We start from the raw sequence: 18416 nt of genomic DNA, 5'->3' as shown, positions 1-18416 counted from the left end.
GAGGAACCGCCGGTAATGATGTATAGTGATCTTGGTATGCAAGTATGATGAGGACCATTTGGTGGCCTGCGCCGTTTGTTATTTGCTTCTTAGTGATGCTCCTGGTGTATTCTTATTGGAGGAAACGACACTACTTCAATATGTACTTACTGTGTTATTGAATGTCTTATGGCACCTAAAAGCATGATATTTACACACATTTATTTCTCTTTGCTATGAATAAATGGTTGGATGGAAAAAATGTTGCTCCTGTGTTGTACATGTGTTATCTATAAATAGTTGCATGAAAGTTTTTATTTTCTATAAAAAGATTGCTTATACAGGTTTAAGGACTGTAGAAGACCTAGTGAATGGTTGGACAAATAAACAAACACAGTCGCACAAAACTTGTAGTTACAGTACTGTCTCGTATTTGTCTGTGCGTCGGGGAGGGGCGCACCGGATCATCTAGTCACCAGAAAAACAGCTTGTGGACTGCCGCCGGATGCTGGGCAAGGACGACAATCGCCGGGAGGCTGCAGCACCACTAGGCCCCGACATGGTGTAGGAGCACCGCGAGCGACCCTGTGTCGTCCTGTGCCTCGTCCTCGGAGCTCCCGCATGTGGAGTTTGGTTGAGTCGACCTAGGAGTGCCGGACACTGTACCATGCTGCCATCGGAGTTTGCTACGAGGAAATTACAGAGGCAGCTCGACCAACTCCTCCAGGATCGACCCGCGCGCGTGCGGTGGCGGTGGCATCTCGAGGATGGTACGAGGGCTTTTTTTTTAGACGGAAGGCACACAGTGCCCGACTTTAACTTAATAAAGCGCTGAGGAATGGTACGAGGACTAGCCAACAATGGCCTTTTTTTTTAAAATTATTGTGAATCCATTCATTCCAATTGAATATTTTGTAATCAAATCCTTCAATTCAAAGTTTTGAGATCTTTAAAAAAGTGGATTAATCGGACGAGGACAAAGAGAGAGTCCCATTCTACGTGTCAATACTAACGGCAAGAACAGTAACGAAAGTACAAGCCTGTCGGATAACTTTTTTCAGTATTCACATGATGCTATTCATAGCTGTCTCGACGGATGGATATCTAATATGTATATCCATGTCAATGGGTTTAATAAACTAGGCCATGATCACAAATGATGCCAGAACAAATTTTTAAATATCAATTTACATGGAAGTTTACACTTGAAACACAGTTGTTGCTTACTACCTCTCTCTCATCAAACTTGTCTCAGATTTGACAAATTTGGGTGTATCAAGATACATCCAAATTTTGACGAATCTCAGAAAACTTTCGTGGGAAGATCGAATGGTGAAGGTCAAGGTCAAAACTTCGATTCTTGGAACCCTTACCGAGGCATAGCAGCACCGACGTGGAATTCAGGTACCAGATATAAAAAATGGAGAGTAATGCACACTGCATGTGTACAAGAGCAAGACATTCTCATCATGCAAATGCTTTGACCCCGTCTCCTATGCAAACTTGGTGTATTTGTGTTGGTCCAAGCAGACAATTTGGATTTCTTATGCTGGCAGGAGGGCTTTATGTGAGGAAAAAAAATCCACGTGCTTTGTCATGAGGTGGTCTCATATGCGATCACTCAACTACTCAACCAAGTCCATCGAAGATTTGGTACTTTGCAGGGAGCAATTTCATATCCTCCCGATATTTCCCATTCGTTGAAAAGAGAGACAGCATCAATGAAGTAGTTGAAGCTTCAAGTGAGATGCTCTTCCCATCAACTTTAGACAAATAATCTCCGGCCTTGGCAATCTTGCCATTTTCCAACAACATTCTAATGATATCATTTATAAGACAGGAGCTCGGAGCACAACCAATCTTCTCCATTGATGAAAATATATTGTCAGCTTCTTCCAGTGATCCTTCTTTTAGAAGATTTTTTATCACTATGCTGTAAGTAAAGGCATTAGGTACCAACCCACTGTTTGATATTGCAGCAAACAATTTTTTAGCTTCTTCTCTTCTCTGAAGCTTGTACATTGCATCGATCATGATATTGAGTGTTTTGATATCAAACTTCACATTCATTTCACCTAATTTATGGAACAACGTGATTGCTTCGCCGGCACAATTATTTCTGCAAAGCCCTCCAAGAATTATATTGTATATGGAAATGTTGACAGTTATTCCACTTTGGATCATCTCACGGAACCTTTTCTTTGCATCATCAGTTCTCCCAGCACGAAATAACCCATCCAATATGATGGCATATGTGACAGTTGTAGGTTTAACTCCCTTATGCAGCATTTCTGCGAATAGAGCCAAAGCATCATCGACCCTTCCATTTATAAAATATCCATTCACAAGTGTACTATATGTAACAACATCAGGCTGAACAGCTGCTGATACCATGGCATCAAGTATTCCAAGTGCTGTATCCATCTTGCCGACTAAGCCATACCCGTCAATCAGTGAATTAAAAGTAATGACATCCGGCGTCTCACCAATGTGTATAACTAAGTCAAATATATCTTGTGCATCCACAACCCTTCCTTCTTTGCATAGACTGTTTATTACTGAATTGAAGAAGACGATGTTAGGACGAGGGATACCTTTGTTCATCATTTGAGAAACCAACTCTTTAGCTTTAACCAGATCACCATGTATACAACAACCCTGAATTAGGGACTGATAAACAGCATTGTTAGGTTGTATTCCCACAGCAATCATCTCATTGAATTTGTCAACAGCATCGGCCAGCCTACCCATTCTACAAAGTGCTGCTATTACAGTTGAATAGGTGACTACATTCGGAGTCACTCCTTGTTCCTGCATTTCTGCAAAAATGAGCATCGCTTCATCCATCATTCCACACCTAGCATATGCACCAATTAATATGCTGAAAACATGGCAGTTGGGTACAATATCGTTGTCTTTCATTGAGTTAAAGAGATTGATCATATCAGCGAAGCAACCTTCACTGGCATATCCATGTAGCAAAATAGAGTACGAGATGATATCAGGTTTGTGTCCCTTGGCAGCCGTGGAATTAAAAATTTCTGCAGCTTCTTTGCTTCTTCCATGCTTGCAAAGGGAGACCATGAACGAGTTGCAAGTAATAATATTTGGTACAAGACCCAGGCTTGTCATTTCTTTGAACATTTTAGCTGCCTCTTTCCACCGCTTTGATGTGGAATATCCATGGATTATGCAATTGTATGTCACATTATTCGGCCGAACACCATTATCAGCCATCTGCCGAAGGATTAGCTCTGCCTTGTCCATTGCTCTGGCCTTGCACAATGCATCAATAACCGAGTTGTATGTCGCCACACTGGGCACAACTCCTTGCCGCACCATTTCATGGAAGAGATTGCATGCTTTGCCTATCTCACCCTCCCTAAAGAAGCCATGGATGACCGTGCTGTATGACACCACGTCGGGGGAACAGCCACCTCCTTCTCTTGCCAGCGTAAGGAGCAGGTCAAGTGCTTGCTGGCTCCTTCTATCTTCACATAACCTCTTCAGAACTATGTTGTATGAGATAACATTGGGGACGCAACCCAGCTCAGACATCCTATGAAGCAGTACGTCCACAGCCTCATCTGTCCGTTTTGCATCGCAGAAGCACTTGAGGAAGGTGTTGGCGATGATCTGGTTTGTCTTCAGACCTATTTTGAGGACACGGCCGAATAAGGCAAGCCCAAGGTCCGGTCGACGTGCGCGGCAGCAGCAGTCCATGAGGATGGCAAAGGTGCAGACTGTGGGCGGCGCCACCTGCAGGCCGGCATCTTCTCGGCACACACGGTTGAAGAGAGCGACGGCAAGAGCGGGGCCGCTTCTGCGGTCGTCGTAGGACGGAGCACGTGCGAGCGCAGCAAGGAAGTCGTTGAGGGAGCGCTCGGGGACCGGGGTGGCTTGGCGCAGCAATTCGTCGAACAGGCTGTGTGCATCCTCCTGGCTGAGCGTTCCGGCGCGGGCACGGTCCGTGGCCGCCGCAAAGGCGGCGTGAGGTGACCAGGAACGTGATGGCGGCGAGGTGGAAGTGGAGGAGGAGCTGCGACGGAGGGGGCAGAGGCGCGACATCGGCGTTGTGGTGTAGTGGCGGAATCGGGGAAGTGGCGGCGCGTGGAGGTCTATAGGAGGAGTGGCGGAGGTGGATTCGGGAAATCGGCAGGGTGGAGGAGGATCGCCGGCGGCGTGCTGGAGCAGAGGCTAGGCGAGGCGTGGAGGAGCAGAGGCGCCGGCGGCCTGCTCGTACGCGGTGGGAGCTTGGAGTCGCACAACTGAAGAGTCACTTGGCATGAACGAGCAACTTGGTATTTGAGTCGCCAAAGAAAAATGGTTGGAGTAAACCATCCTCTACACGCGAAAAAATTTATTTCAATTGGGCTGGGCTATCTGTTAATTGAGAGTCTCCTTCCGATCAGTATCCACTCTCCGCTCTCCGCTCTCCCAGGTAGGAGGGTCCCACAGCACTGCTAGAGGAAAGAATGAGTGTCACGCCTCTTTTTCACTCGCTCAGCAAAGACGCGCATTTCTCCGTCGCGCGCGCGAGCATCCACAAGCTTCTTTGGTTCCTTCCACCAACGCGGCAGGGGCTTCCGTTCTACAAACAAATTATTACCAGGGTAGTAATAAACAAATAAAGGTTCATTCACATGTCAAACTGATAATTTCGGCAGCAAAATGCAACTACGATCATGAATAAACAAGTGCCAAGTCTACAATCACAACGGAGCCAGTTACGTTCAAACTCTCATCCTTATCTCTACAAACAAATTATGGAGTACAAAATCTAACGGCCAGCCACCATCACCACGATGCAATAACAAGAAAAAAAAAATGTCCACCGTCTTCATCCTTTTAGACAAGCTACCACTCTAATGCTGAATTAGTTAGTACATTTTACTTGCCCAAATGGACGACCAACTTTATGGCTTCTCAACTTCGCCTGCGCTTCATGGAACGGAAATATAAAACAATTGCTCCGGTAGCCACAACTGAACCTCACCAACACAACACAATCCCTAGATACAGCAACCATGACCCAAAATTGAAAAGATCATGTCCATCTGGCCGGCCGCCAAAGCCTCGACCACGTTCACTTCACCAGGGCCACCTAAGGGAGCAGCACGTACACCACCACTCCGGCTCCGCGCCCCAGCAGAGCTACCTACCACCACCGGTCCAAGAACAGGGCATCCTGCATTCATATAGCCAAATCATCAGGGTGAGCAAACAGTGAACCGACCACGTCACCATTTAGTTTCACACAACATGCTTCCAACACACATCACGTTGCAAAGTCTCTTTCTAGTGTACCCTAAATAACACTACCACTCCTCTACATACGATGCAAGGAATATGAGCAAAAGCAAACCCAACTATTATTCCTGCGCACAAACATACCATATGCTCCACGAGTAACCACTACTACTTTGCAGTCACTCTTTCAACTCTATAATTCATTTTGGGACTCAACTATCATCAGTGTGCTTTATTCAAACACAATTATGAGAACTACACAGAGTGGAGTTGCCGTGTAGTTCTAGAAACTCATCTTCTTGACAGATTGATAGCAAAGTGAGGACATGAAACCTCCATCCTGGACTCTACGAGCATGATGTTAAATGTTGAGAATATCAACTAACACGTGCAACAGCATGTTCGGCACTGCCAGAAATCACCCCAAAAAAAATCCACAAGCTCGCCAAATCTTCAGAGCAACAACTCTTCTTCTCTGATCAATTGTTGGTAGCAAGCAATTAACATTGGCGAATTTTAAGGACTGCATGTATGCTAGATTAAACTTTGTGTGCTTCTGTACACAAATAAATAAATAAATAATGCGGAATTATCATGTGCGGTAGCAATACCAAACCAAATACGACGAGTAGGCACATTGTCGAGCACAAGTGAGGAGTAATTCCTAAATAGCTCAGTAATGGAAGTACCTGAAGTTCCAGATTTCACAATGGTTTCAAGGTTCTTAATCAGATCATCCTTGGTCATACCAACACCCCTAACCCGAATGGACAGAATCTTGTTCTCCGTGTCCAACTTAATCTGCATTTCCATACATAAGATACATTAAAGCCAATCATCTCCAAAAGCAAAGGAGAGAATCAGAAAGCAGTCTCAGTTTTGCTATCCACCGTACCTTCACCCAAAACGTCTTGTTTGCGCACAAAGTAAATGGGGAAACTGATGAACAGAACTCAGAGTACTTCTTCACCAAGTCCTGCAAACCAAGTTCCCATTGTAAGTAAATTATAACATGAAATTCGTTGAAAGAAACACATGTGTTTCGTCATACAATGTCTTCACTACAACTACTGGCAGAAATAACTATGATAGCAAATGAGAAAAAGCACATTTTAGTTGACCACAGGCTATTCATTTCATGAAAACTGCATCATCAAGAAACAAGAATATTTCATTTGTTAATTTAAAATAGTACATCCCCTTGCTCAAAGTGCAGAAGAATTATCAACGTATATGAGGCTACTGGTTAGTCCAATTAGTATTCAACCTTGAATTAAAAGAACTGATTAAGCTCCTACTAAGACCATCTGCATCGAAATCTCCCACTCAAACAGAAATTGCCAGGATGGTGTTAAGTGTTAACCAACGAGGATGGCCTCAGCACAAGCACATCAAACAAATAAATCCTATCCTAATCTCCTACACGGCACAACTAATTAAACAGAGAAGACCATGGTGCATTCATCCACTCGTCTCTGAACACCCAATGACGCAATTATTTTTGAAGCATCCGATGCGCTCAAATTCCTACAAAATTAAATCCCCAGTACCTTCATGAACATACAAACTGCAGCAACGAACATATACTAGAAATAGCATGGCCAGATCGATTTTTTTATCACAATTCAGGAGAAGATCAGGGAGAGATACAGTCTGGTGTCTCACCGGCGGGATTTTACTTATTCCCGGCGAGCATGTCGTAGGACACGGCCAGGACGGAGCGGAGCCGCAGAGGAGGGCGCTCTGTCGAGGATGGCGACCCCGGGCTGCGCGTGGCGATGAAGCTGGCCACCCCGATGGAGCATGGCGAAGGAAGCGCCTTCGCCGGGGGGAGGGACCGGAGATGCATCGCAGCTCTGATGGCCGGCATCCAGCAGCCGCACCGCGCGGCCTGGGCCACGCGCCCGACGCGGTCCGGCGAGCTCGGCGGAGCGCCGCGCATCGTTGCACGTGCGCGCCGGCGAGCAAGCCGGCCGCGCCGATATGGTTCCGGCCTTCTTGGCGGGGCGCCGCCTGTCTCGTCGCGAGTAGGGAAGAGGAAAAATGGGAAGAGTTAGTTAGGGTTTGGGACTGATTGCGGCTGGTTTTGTTCCCGTGGATCATAAAGGGCCGGCCTGGGTTGGGCCAAATTTGCTACTGTATCAATTTCGCTTCAGACTGCGATTTTCCTATACCTATTTTTATTTTCCTATACCTGCGATTTTCCTATACGTTTCCCGCTCGTTTCCGCATATTCTATGGTATGTTGCATGTAGTCGTACCAAGCTCATTGCACTTTTTTTTTTTTGCAAAAAAGACCACCAATCTATTAATCATCGTCAACAACAATACAAATTTGTACGTAGTAGCTCCTACATATGTGTGGTGTACTCCAATGGAACCCAACATCCACTACTAATTTATATATTTCTTAGTGAATATATGTAGTGACCTCGCATCCGCCCTCACACTCAAATCCAAACCGTCTTCGGCCTCAAGTGTCGTCGTATGACCTTCTCAATGGTCTAGACGAACCGACCACCACCAACATCAAGCATGGAGGGCCCTCACACACCTTCGGAAATCGGCGCAAAACGACAATGCAGTAGAAGGCAACGACAATGGCGCTAAGTGGGCGACGCATGACGGCTACTAGCAATGATGCTAGGGTTCACCCCATGCCTCGGCTAGGGAGCGACGACTTGTTCTCGGCTCTATGAGTCATGCTTACATAGTTTTGTTAATTAACACATAAATTGCTAATATGGAGTTTACTAAGAATAGAGAGGATATAATGACCAAATCTAGGGTTTATGAATAATTCCATGAACCCTTCGTTATTGACATGTTCCAACTGCATCACGTCACGACCACCCAACGAATTGTACTCATAAGGATCTAGCTCCAACTGTAGCCATTGCATACTGAAACAAGTCAAGAGTCGTGGCCTGCTAGGGGTGACAGTTTGCACTCGAGATACCACGATTAATGGGATAAGTTCACCTTGGTGTCTCTCCAAGTATATTTTCCATGGCGCATGACACGGAGGCATGTCGACAGTTGAGACATTAGCGCCGCACAAAGCTATTCATGAGTATTTAGCTCAATACCCATTAATTCTGACTAGACAAATCGCATAGTATTCGGTCAGTTATAACCGAGGAAATCTCAAGCTATCCTTCCTAGCCAAACATCAACTATGTTAGCCCCCATATATATTCCCATGAGGCTCCATTAATCTAGCCCCAGTCTTGCTCGAACGACAGAGTAGGGCCGAGGCGGTGATCGACTCAGTTCTCGAGGCCGCAGAAGCAGTGACACCGTAGGGAGGGGGCACAAGAGGCCAAATCAACCAAGGGGCCAGGGGTCCGGAATTCGGTGGCCTGAAGCTTGCCAGAGAAGCTAGCCGAGTAGCCGGATTTCATAATTTTACCAATCTTAGTGTCATTTATTTATGTGTTAAACAAATTTGAAACTTAACGTTTTCGAGTTGGATTTTTTCCTTGAGTTTGAATACCCATTATCGACAACTTGTGCCTGCCCATGAGTTGAGAGACACGCATAGAGGCGGGAGGCCTAGCTTCGCATCTTCGCCGATCGCCGAGCCCGAGTCATTTGTCCTAGTGGCAGCGGTGACGCTCATTCACGAATTCATGTGTCAATGTGATGTGTGTGGTTGGGCAGTTGGCATGGGAGGAATACGAGTACGTAGATGAGATCGTGTAGAGGAACCTAGTCAAACATCAAAGTCGCCTATACATGCTTCTCACGTGGTTAGATTGATTGATTTTCTGCTTGGCCTATATATATGCTTCAATACGTATGTGGCACTTTGTCCTTGGCCCTTGGCTAATTGTTTGGGCCCTTCGTGTCACTTCTCTTTGCCAAGATTAAATGGTTTGTGTTTCATAGATATATTAACCCCAAAAAACTAATACAACCCTGAATGCATAACAATGGGTGTAGTTTGTGCCTAGCATAGGGGTGGCTTGGCTCCCGCTCCCGTTCGCCTTGGACCCACCGCCTCTGCGTCTTGGGACGACTAGACGTGGTGATGCCACCTCCGTGGCTTCAGATGGTGGCGGTCTGTGCATGCATAGTGACGCCATCCTTTGAACTCCTTGGTGCTCGGATGGTGGCGGTCGGTGCACGTCAAGTTCTCGAAAATGTAGCAGCGATAGTACCGCCAGTGGTTGTTGTGGCCGTGGCTGCTGCCGACGAGCTTCTCATTGTCACCGGTCGTCTGATATTAGCTTGTGCGGGGTGGAGGAGCTCAAATTCATACCTAGCAATAATGTTATGACTCAAGCAACCCGAATGAAAGATTTGTATATTCGGGAGTAGTAGTCATGTCGAATGCTCAGGTTATACAAAATTAATCTTTTGAGTTGGAGGTGTGCGATTATTTTCGAGGTTGAGTGAGCGGCAATATTTGGCTGCAATCTCGCGCCCACCCCTGAATCCGTGGAGCCAATTAGATAAGACAAATTGCGCTAACGCAGATCGCCGCCCTGTTAAACTCGTTCCGAGCCGTCCATTTGGGCTTAATCCAACGGCCGGAGCCTCATATCAGCTCCCGAAGAGACGCGCTACTTGCTGCTACCAACCCTAATTAAAACACTAATAATTGCGTTGCTGAAACCAAGAGCCCTACTCATCTGGTCAAAAAAAAAAAAAGAGCCCTACTCATACTCGATCCCATTTCTCCTCGCTGTGCACCCAACTTCTCCCCGACGCCTCCTCTCCATCTCGCCGCCGGCACAGTCCCTCCGCCGCCTGCCCCTCGCGCCGGCTCCTGCCTCGATCCCTCGCCGACCACCCTCCACCGCTTCCCTGATTCTTCACCGCAGCGCCGACCTTCCTCCTCGACGCGCCCGCCGGCCGCCGCCATCCTCGCGGGGCTCCTGGTGGTGGCCGCCCAAGCCATGGATGGGGACAACACGGGCGCGAGACCGTGGGTCGATGGAGGAAGTCCTGGTGGTGGCCTGACCGGGCTGCTGCAGCCGGCGACCACCTCCCCACGCCGGCAGCATCCCTGGACGCCACCCCCCTCCCCGTCCTGCTGCACCTCCCAGTGAGCTACTTCCCCCCGTCCTCTTCCTCCAAGATAGGTTAAGTACACCCAAAAAAATGAAAAGGAGATTTAGCAGTAGCGTTGAAATGGTGATGAGATTGGGACGGGGCTGGATATGAATCTGCTGGCGATGCAAAACTTGCCTTATTTTGCTCAAGAACTCAACCGGCGTTATGTCATTGCTAGGCAACACAACTATCGTGACTTGTCAAAATCGGCCCGACTCATTGATTTCTCCTCTGCCATGTTTCATAAGATTGGAAATTAATTCCAGTTTTTCTTTCTTTTGCCAAATTCAGTGCGGCCACACAACAACTAGTCCATACCTCCTTCTAAATCCTGGTTCCTTTCTCATGTTGAATGAATCCCTTGTGCCATCGAGCCGCCATGACATTCTAGGGTTAGAGTTCGGTCCCGATGTATGCACGGCGATTACTCAGATTGTTAGCCGACCAATCTTGTGCAGGAAATAAAAACACTCCTAACCCATGTCATTTTATTTTGTCAAAGAAAAAAATAAAGCGTTGGCTGATTCCTTTTATTTTATCTGTATCCATATTGTTACTAGTAGCACATAGCTTCAAGTGTTGTGAAGGTGCTTTGGTTCCTGAGGAAGGTTGGCCTAGAGATTTTTGAAGACCGTCCTGCTCGCGCACATACGTCCTTGATTGATTTTTGTTACTTTTATTTCCTGTTAATGGATGAATATGGGCAGGCGGTAGAGAGAAGCATGCCATGTCTACAAATGGGGAAATCTGTTTTCGCTCGATCAGAAACTTTTCGCCTTGCCATGTCTACGAATGGGTTCTTTTATTCTTTCAAAGTTTTCTGCTTATCATTCATAGGTGGTGATGAAACTATCATTCTTGTTTGAAGTTACTTCTGCAAGTTGTTTCGGTTTTCTCTAAAGGTTTCCTTACTAACTTGTTGCATCTACCTGTGGCTGCAGCTTCGCGCGCTGCCTATAGAAACCTGGGGTTTCTGGCTGGGCATCGACATTGGCGGCGGATGCATCCCTGTAGGCAGTCTTCCACTTGTCTCTGGTACCGAAGTAGACCTGTGGTGACCTTGCTTGGCAGCGGATGAGTGGCGCTGCGGGTGACGCCAGAGAGGACACTGCTGTCCCGTCCTCGCGTCCTGCTCAGCATCAACTATGGCGATGAGGTAGTCCATCTCTCTTCAACCCTACAGGTTTCCTATGTGTGGTTGGTGCAGATGGTGATATGCTCTGTGTTCTTTCCAAATGCAAGGAATAGTCTAGGCGAGAGCAGGATTTCCGTAAAAAATCTTTCTAGGAAAATTTATGTCTTGAGGCCAGTGTGGATGTATGTACATGTTTGCACAATGTTCAGGTTCCGCACATGTTTTCTGTAGTTTGCAGCAGCTGTGTAGACAACTAGTGGCTTTGTGTTGTCACCTGTGCCCCTTCATATTTTATTGTTATGTGATCATCTTACAATTGTACCTTCATACATGTAGTCTTGGGTAGAGGCTTTAGCCCCTTCATTTGGGTACGTGTTTTTGCTCTGTTTTGTACAATGGCGAGCCTCTGCTTCGCTTCTTACTCTTCTTTTCTTGTCGTGGAGGACTCTTGATAGGATTTTCTCTGGTTCTGCGTGAAGATTCTTATGGCCAAAATCTTCTTTTCTCAACTTCCCAGGCATAAATCTTTGAACCACTTGTTTGGTTGACTGAACAAAAAGAAGGAAAGCGCTTCATCTAGGTACATGCTATGTTCTGTTTTATACAAGGGTGAGTGTATGTTCTGCAAACAGCTTCTCCCTCTTCTTTTCGTGTTCTGGAGGATTCTTGGCAATATTTTCTTGGGGTTCCCTGTGAAGATTTTTGCTAGCAAAACCTTTCTTGTCTTCTCTTATGTGGTTCATTGTGAAGATTTTATTTGGTTCAGTGCGAAGATTCTTACTACCAAAGCCTGTCTTTTCTTCTTTATTTGCCTTCTCAGGCATAAATTTGGACCACTGTTATTTTAGGATAAATAAAAATAAGGATTCTCTGTACCAGACAGTTTTATTTGTTTGTGACCAAGTGAACACCACACCTCTCCGTGTAATACACAATGCTGCGATTTATGTGCTTCATACTTGCAGAGTTACAGTATATCATCGGAAGCACCAATATTAATTTATTTTAATCTGCATACTTTTTATTCAGATATATGAAACATATCCTAATGTTCTGGTCTAGGGTAAAAGTAAATGTATAACCTTGTTCCAAGCTGGAGTAAAAATTCACATCAACCATTTTTGTATGATCCAAATACAAATGTCATCACTACTTCGTACAATATACTAGTACATTGGCATAATGGATACATTATCCTTCATCTTTCTTGTGAACAAAGTTAATATTCTGGTCATGGATTTTTAAATATTTTTTCAAGGAGGACGATAAATGGATAGCTATGTTGTGCTGACTTACTTTTGTGTTATTAGTTAAACAAGAGCTCCCTTAATTCCTGTAGTCCCTTCATTTGGGTATATATTTTGCTCTGTTTTGTACAAGGGTGAGCTTCTGCTTGGGTTCGTGTTGGATTCTTTCTGAAGATTTTCCCTGCTTCTGTGTGAAGATTTTTACTACCAAATTCTGCCTTTTCTTCTTTTGCCTTCCCACGCATAAATCTTTGAATCTCTGTTTGTATAGAACAAATAGAAATATGGAAAAAAAATGCTCTAGACTAGTCAGTGTTATTAGTTTGTGACAAAGCGAGCAGCACACCTGTTGTCTGTGCTTTTGTTATGCGTAATGATGCATTTTATTTGCTTCATATTTGCATTATATTATTATTATTGGAAGCAACAGTATTAATTTATACTAATTTGCACACTTTTTAATCTGATTTATACCAGATATCCTAACATTTTGGCCATGGGTAAAAAAATTGTATAACCTTTTTTCAAGCTAGAGTAAGTATTCACATATTTCATTATTATGATCAAAATACAAATATATCATCCTTAGTTGCTAAAGTATACTGCATTTGCGTAGTGCATACATTATCCGTTATATTTCATTTAAACAAACTAAATATATGATCCATGACTCTTGTTTGTTATTTTGAAATTAATATTGTTTTCTATTTTGTACTAATCTTCTTCTCTTTTACCCCTTGCATTTGCAGAGAGCTCGTTTTGTACTCTCATAATGGAACCCCATGATGGAGAGGCTGATTAGTTGCCAACACGACCTCCTCTACCTCCTAGCGTGGTGCCCATCAAAGCTTTAGATGGTGCTAAGGAATCACCACCAAGCAAAAAGCATATGAGGCTCCCAATAGCAATGAATGGATTGGGAAACAAAGGCCAGCCCATCCAACTCATCGCCAATCACTTCAAAGTCTCCATGAAAAGTTCAGATGAATTTTCCACTACTACTATGTAAGTATATGCTATGCCTTGTTCACCGACTAGTATTTTTTGGCCATATCCTTTTCGAGTTGTCAGTTCTATGTGATGTGTTCAAGTCTAGAACCTGTTATATGTATTGTGTTATGCTGTGTACCCTAAGGTGTTCATCCATGATGCATACCTCTTTTTTCTGATTGTATTGCTGTGCACTCCACCATAATCCATTTAGACCATAAGCTAGTATTTTTTCCATGTTTGTCTGGTATAACAACCTTACTTGATATACTTGTTGGAACACTATGTTAAATGTTGTGCAATTTTTCATACTAGTTATGGTAATTCCTTCCTGTAGAATTAACCTTGATAAGTATCTATAAATATGTCACTAGGCGAGCTTGACAAACTGCCACCATTTTTTGAATATTTGAATCTTGACAAACTGTCACTAGGTGATGCAAAACTTGCCTTATTTTGCTGAAGAACTCAACCGGCGTTTATACTACTAGTTTGCAGCTGAGCTATGCGTGGATGTCTTTGCTAGGCAACACAACTATGGTGACTTGTCAAAAGCGTGAAAATTATTTTCAGACTTTCTTTTGCCAAATTCAGTGCAACCACACAGCAAGTAGTCTATGCTCCTACTAAATCCCATTCATTCCCATCACGTTGAATGAATGAGTAACACTGGTGGACACATGCCACGGATGGAGCCGCCCTGATGTTCTAGGATTAGATTTGGGTCCCCATGTATGAGCGATGATTACTCAGATTGTTAGCGACCAATCTTGTGCAGGAAATAAAAACACTCCTAGCCAATGTCGTTTTACTCGCTCGTGGGGGAAAAAGAAAGCTCTGGCTGCTGCCTTTAATTTTATCTGTATCTATATTGTCACTAGTAGCACATAGCTTCAAGTGTTGTGAAGGTGCTTTGTTTCCTGAGGAAGGTTGGCCTCGAGATTTTTTAAAACCGCCCTGGTCGCGCACATATGTCCTTGAGTGATTTTTGTTACTTTTATTTCCCGTTGATGGATGAATGGGCAGGCGGTAGAGAGAAGCATGCCATGTCTAGAAGCGGGGAAATCTGTTTTCACTCGGTCAGAAACTTCTCACCTTATTATCATGTATACCACTCGGCTCTTTTATTCTTTCAAAGTTTTCTCCTTATCATTCATAGGCGGTGATGAAATTATCATTCTTGCTTGAAGATACTTCTACGAGCTGTTTTGGTTTTCTCTAAGGTTTCCTTACCAACTTGTTGCAGCTAACCGTGGATGCAGCTTCTCATGCTGCCTACAGAAACCTGGGGTTTCTGGCTGGGCATCGACATTGGCGGCGGATGCATCCCTGAAGTCAGGCTTCCACTTGTCTCTCGTGCCGAAGTAGACCTGTGGTGACCTTGCTTGGCAGCGAATGAGGGGCGCTAATGGCGTCACCAGAGAGGACATCGCTGTCCTGTCCTCCCGTCCTACTCATCATCAACTATGGCGATGAGGTAGTCCCACTCTCTTCAACCCTTCAGGTTTCCTATGCATGGTTGCTGCAGATGGTGATCTGATGTGTATTCTTGCCAAATGCAAGAAAGATGCTAGGACAGAGCAGGATTTCCATAAGAAATCTTTCTATGAAAATTCTGTGTCTTGCGGCCAGTGTGGATGCATGTAAATGTTTCCACACTGTTCAGGTTCTGCACTTGTTTTCTCTAATTTGCAGCAGCTGTGTTGTGTAGACAACTAGTGGCCTTTCTGGTGTCACATGTGCTAATTCATATTTTATTTTATTGTGATGCGATCATCTTATAAATGTACCTTCATTCATGTAGTCTTGGGTAGAGGCTTAAGCCCCTTCATTCCGGTATGTGTTTTGCTCTGTTTTGTAAAATGGCGAGCCTCAGCTTCGCTTCTTACTCTTCTTTTCTCGTCGTGTTGGTTCTGCGTGAAGCTGTCTTGTCTTCTTTTCTCGACTTCCCAGGCATAAATCTTTGAACCAATGTTTTTCTTGACTAAACAAAAAGAAGGAAAACACTTCATCTGGGTACATGTCCCTTTACTCCCTGCCAAAGAAAAAAAAAGAAAGCTTTGGCTGATTCCTTTTATTTTATCTGTATCCATATTGTTACTAGTAGGACATAGCTAAGTGTTTTGAAGGTGCTTTGTTTCCCGAGGAAGGTAGGCCTCGAGATTTTTGAAACCCGCCCTGGTCGAGCACATATGTCCTTGATTGATTTTTGTTACTTTTATTTCCTGTTCATGGCTGAATGGGTAGGCGGTAGAGAGAAGCATGCCATGTCTACAAGCGGGGAAATCTGTTTTCACTCGATTAGAAACTTCTCGCCTTGCCATGTATACGAATGGGTTCTTTTATTCTTTCAAAGTTTTCTGCTTATCAGTCATAGGTGGTGATGAAACTACCATTCTTGTTTGAAGCTACTTCCACGAGTCGTTTTGGTTTTCACTAAGGTCTCCGTACTAACTTACTGCAGCTACCTGTGGCTGCAGCTTCTCGCGCTGCCTATAGAAACCTATGCTTTCTGGCTGGGCACCGACATTGGCGGCAGATGCACCCCTGGAGCCAGCCTTCCACTTGTCTCTCGCGCCGAAGTAGACCGGTCGTGACCTTTGCTTGGCAGCGGATGAGAGGCGCTGCGGGTGCCGCTAGAGAGGACACACCACTATCTCGTCCTCTTGTCCTGCTCAGCATCAACTATGGCGATGACGTAGTGCATCTCTCTTGAACCCTACAGGGTTCCTATGCGTGGTTAATATTATGCTCAAGTATTTTTTAGTATTTTCTCAGGGAGAACGATAAATGGATAGTTTCGTTGTGCTCACTTACTTTTGGATTATTAGTTAAACGAGAGCTCCCTTAATTCCTGTAGTCCCTTCATTTGGGTATATGTTTTTCTCTGTTTTCTACAAGGGCGAACTTCTGCTTGGCTTCGTGTTGGATTCTTTGGGAAGATTTTCCCTGCTTTAGTGTGAAGATTTTTACTAACAAATTCTGTCTTGTCTTCTTTCGCCTTCCCACGCATAAATCTTAAAACTCTCTCATTTTATAGAACAAATAGAAATATGGAAAAAATGCTCTAGACTAGACAGTGTTATTAGTTTGTGACAAAGTGAGCACCACAACTGCTGTCTGTTCTTTTGTTATACATGATGATGCATTTTATTTGCTTCATACTTGCATTATATTATAGGAACAAACAGTATTAATTTATATACTAATTTGCACACTTTTTAATCTAATTTGTGATTTCTGAGACAACATTCTGAAAAACAGTATGTATCTTTGTGGATGTCTTACTAAACTTCCAAAGCACTGTTTTTTGGTTGTTTGGAGATGCATTCTAAGATTTAGCACTGTAATTCAGTGAATTGTATTACTCGATTGGAGATGCTTTCAAATATTCAGAGTTGGACATCTTAGCAAAATGTATCACTGTAAGTCCATGAGATTGGAGTATACTTGATTGGAGATGCATTCAAAGATTCAGAGTTGGCATCTTAACAGAACTTTGTGTTTGCTTCACCTTGATTTGCAATGAGCAAGAATGGATGATATGCGCCTTGTGTCGTCCTTAGAAATTAGAGGCGCACGTTTGATGCCCACGTTATTAGGGGCGCGGTTGACCTCGCCCGTGTTATCATTTGCGCGTGTAGGAAAGGAAAGCCTCGTTGACCAAAATCGATCCGTTCAGCTCGACAGAGACCTCAATCAATCAATCAAAAAACTGATTAAAAGAGACTCCTTTCTCGCACGCACGCGCGCACGTCCTGATCGATCGATACATGGATTTAGCAAATCAGGTACGTGCGTGCACCATTTATCTCAAGGAAACAAAAGGAAACAATTGCCTAGTACCGATTAGCAACTCACGTGCACCGGCCGGCCGAAAGCCAGTACCCAGTATTCCTCTTGTTTCAAAGCACGACGGATTGATCGATACGAAAAAAAGAGGTATGCATATAAGAGCATCCAAATATAGATACGTGGAGAAAAGGTCACATCATCATGAGCAGAAACCCTCACGTACGGATCGATCGATGAGATTGGTGGATATATATTACCTGATGGATCCCCCTCTTCGCGCGCGGACGGGAATCAGATCAACCATGAACTCGTCTAGCTGATCCAGCGTGCCGACCCTCTCTCCTCTTCTCTCCTCGACGAGCTGATCCAAATATATACACATGGGGAAAAGGTCACATCATCATGAGGAGAAACCCCCACGGATCGATCGATGAGATTGCTGGATATATATTACCTGATGGATCACCCCTCTTCACGCGCGGACGGTAATCAGATTAACCATTGAACTCGGCTAGCTGATCCAGCGCCCCGACGATAGAGTGTCCTCTCTCAACTTAGACATCCATACCGGGACAACATGGACAACAGATAATGGACTCCTCTTTAATGCATAAGCATGTGGCAACAATTATTATTCTCATATGAGATTGAGGATATATGTCCAAAACTGAAACTTCCACCATGATTCATGGTTTTAGTTAGCGGCCCAATGCTCTTCTCTAACAATATGCATGCTCCAACCATAAAGGTGGTAGATCTCTCTTACTTCAGACAAGACGGACATGCATAGCAACTCACATGATATTCAACAAAGAATAGTTGATGGCGTCCCCGAAGCATGGTTATCGCACAACAAGCAACTTAATAAGAGATAAAGTGCATAAGTACATATTCAATACCACAATAGTTTTTAAGCTATTTGTCCCATGAGCTATATATTGCAAAGGTGAATGATGGAA

General features: G+C 44.4%; 1 protein-coding gene and 1 long non-coding RNA gene across 3 annotated transcripts; one reads left to right on the top strand and one right to left on the bottom strand.

Moving 5' to 3' along the window:
- Window positions 1–1026: 1026 nt before the first annotated feature.
- On the bottom strand, window positions 1027–7171 carry LOC124647066 (protein Rf1, mitochondrial-like). Its single transcript, XM_047187058.1, has 7 exons — window positions 6909–7171; window positions 6281–6374; window positions 6125–6205; window positions 5919–6030; window positions 5006–5167; window positions 4479–4570; window positions 1027–4164 (listed from the first exon to the last, which is right to left on the bottom strand). The coding sequence occupies exons 1-7, from the start codon at window positions 7169–7171 to the stop codon at window positions 1609–1611; spliced, it is 3360 nt and encodes a 1119-aa protein (XP_047043014.1). The 3' UTR covers window positions 1027–1608.
- Window positions 7172–10219: 3048 nt separating this feature from the next.
- Window positions 10220–16915, top strand: LOC124708758. Of its 2 annotated transcripts, XR_007005314.1 has the most exons (6): window positions 10220–10282; window positions 11232–11446; window positions 13422–13677; window positions 14909–15139; window positions 16143–16360; window positions 16441–16915. It is a non-coding gene; the product is annotated as an uncharacterized LOC124708758 (long non-coding RNA). The 2 variants fall into 2 exon arrangements; XR_007005313.1 differs by having other exon boundaries at window positions 16143–16915.
- Window positions 16916–18416: the final 1501 nt, after the last annotated feature.

Source organism: Lolium rigidum, chromosome 4, assembly GCF_022539505.1.
Source record: "Lolium rigidum isolate FL_2022 chromosome 4, APGP_CSIRO_Lrig_0.1, whole genome shotgun sequence".
Lineage (NCBI taxonomy): Eukaryota > Viridiplantae > Streptophyta > Magnoliopsida > Poales > Poaceae > Lolium > Lolium rigidum.
This window is presented reverse-complemented; position numbering and strand designations above follow the sequence as displayed.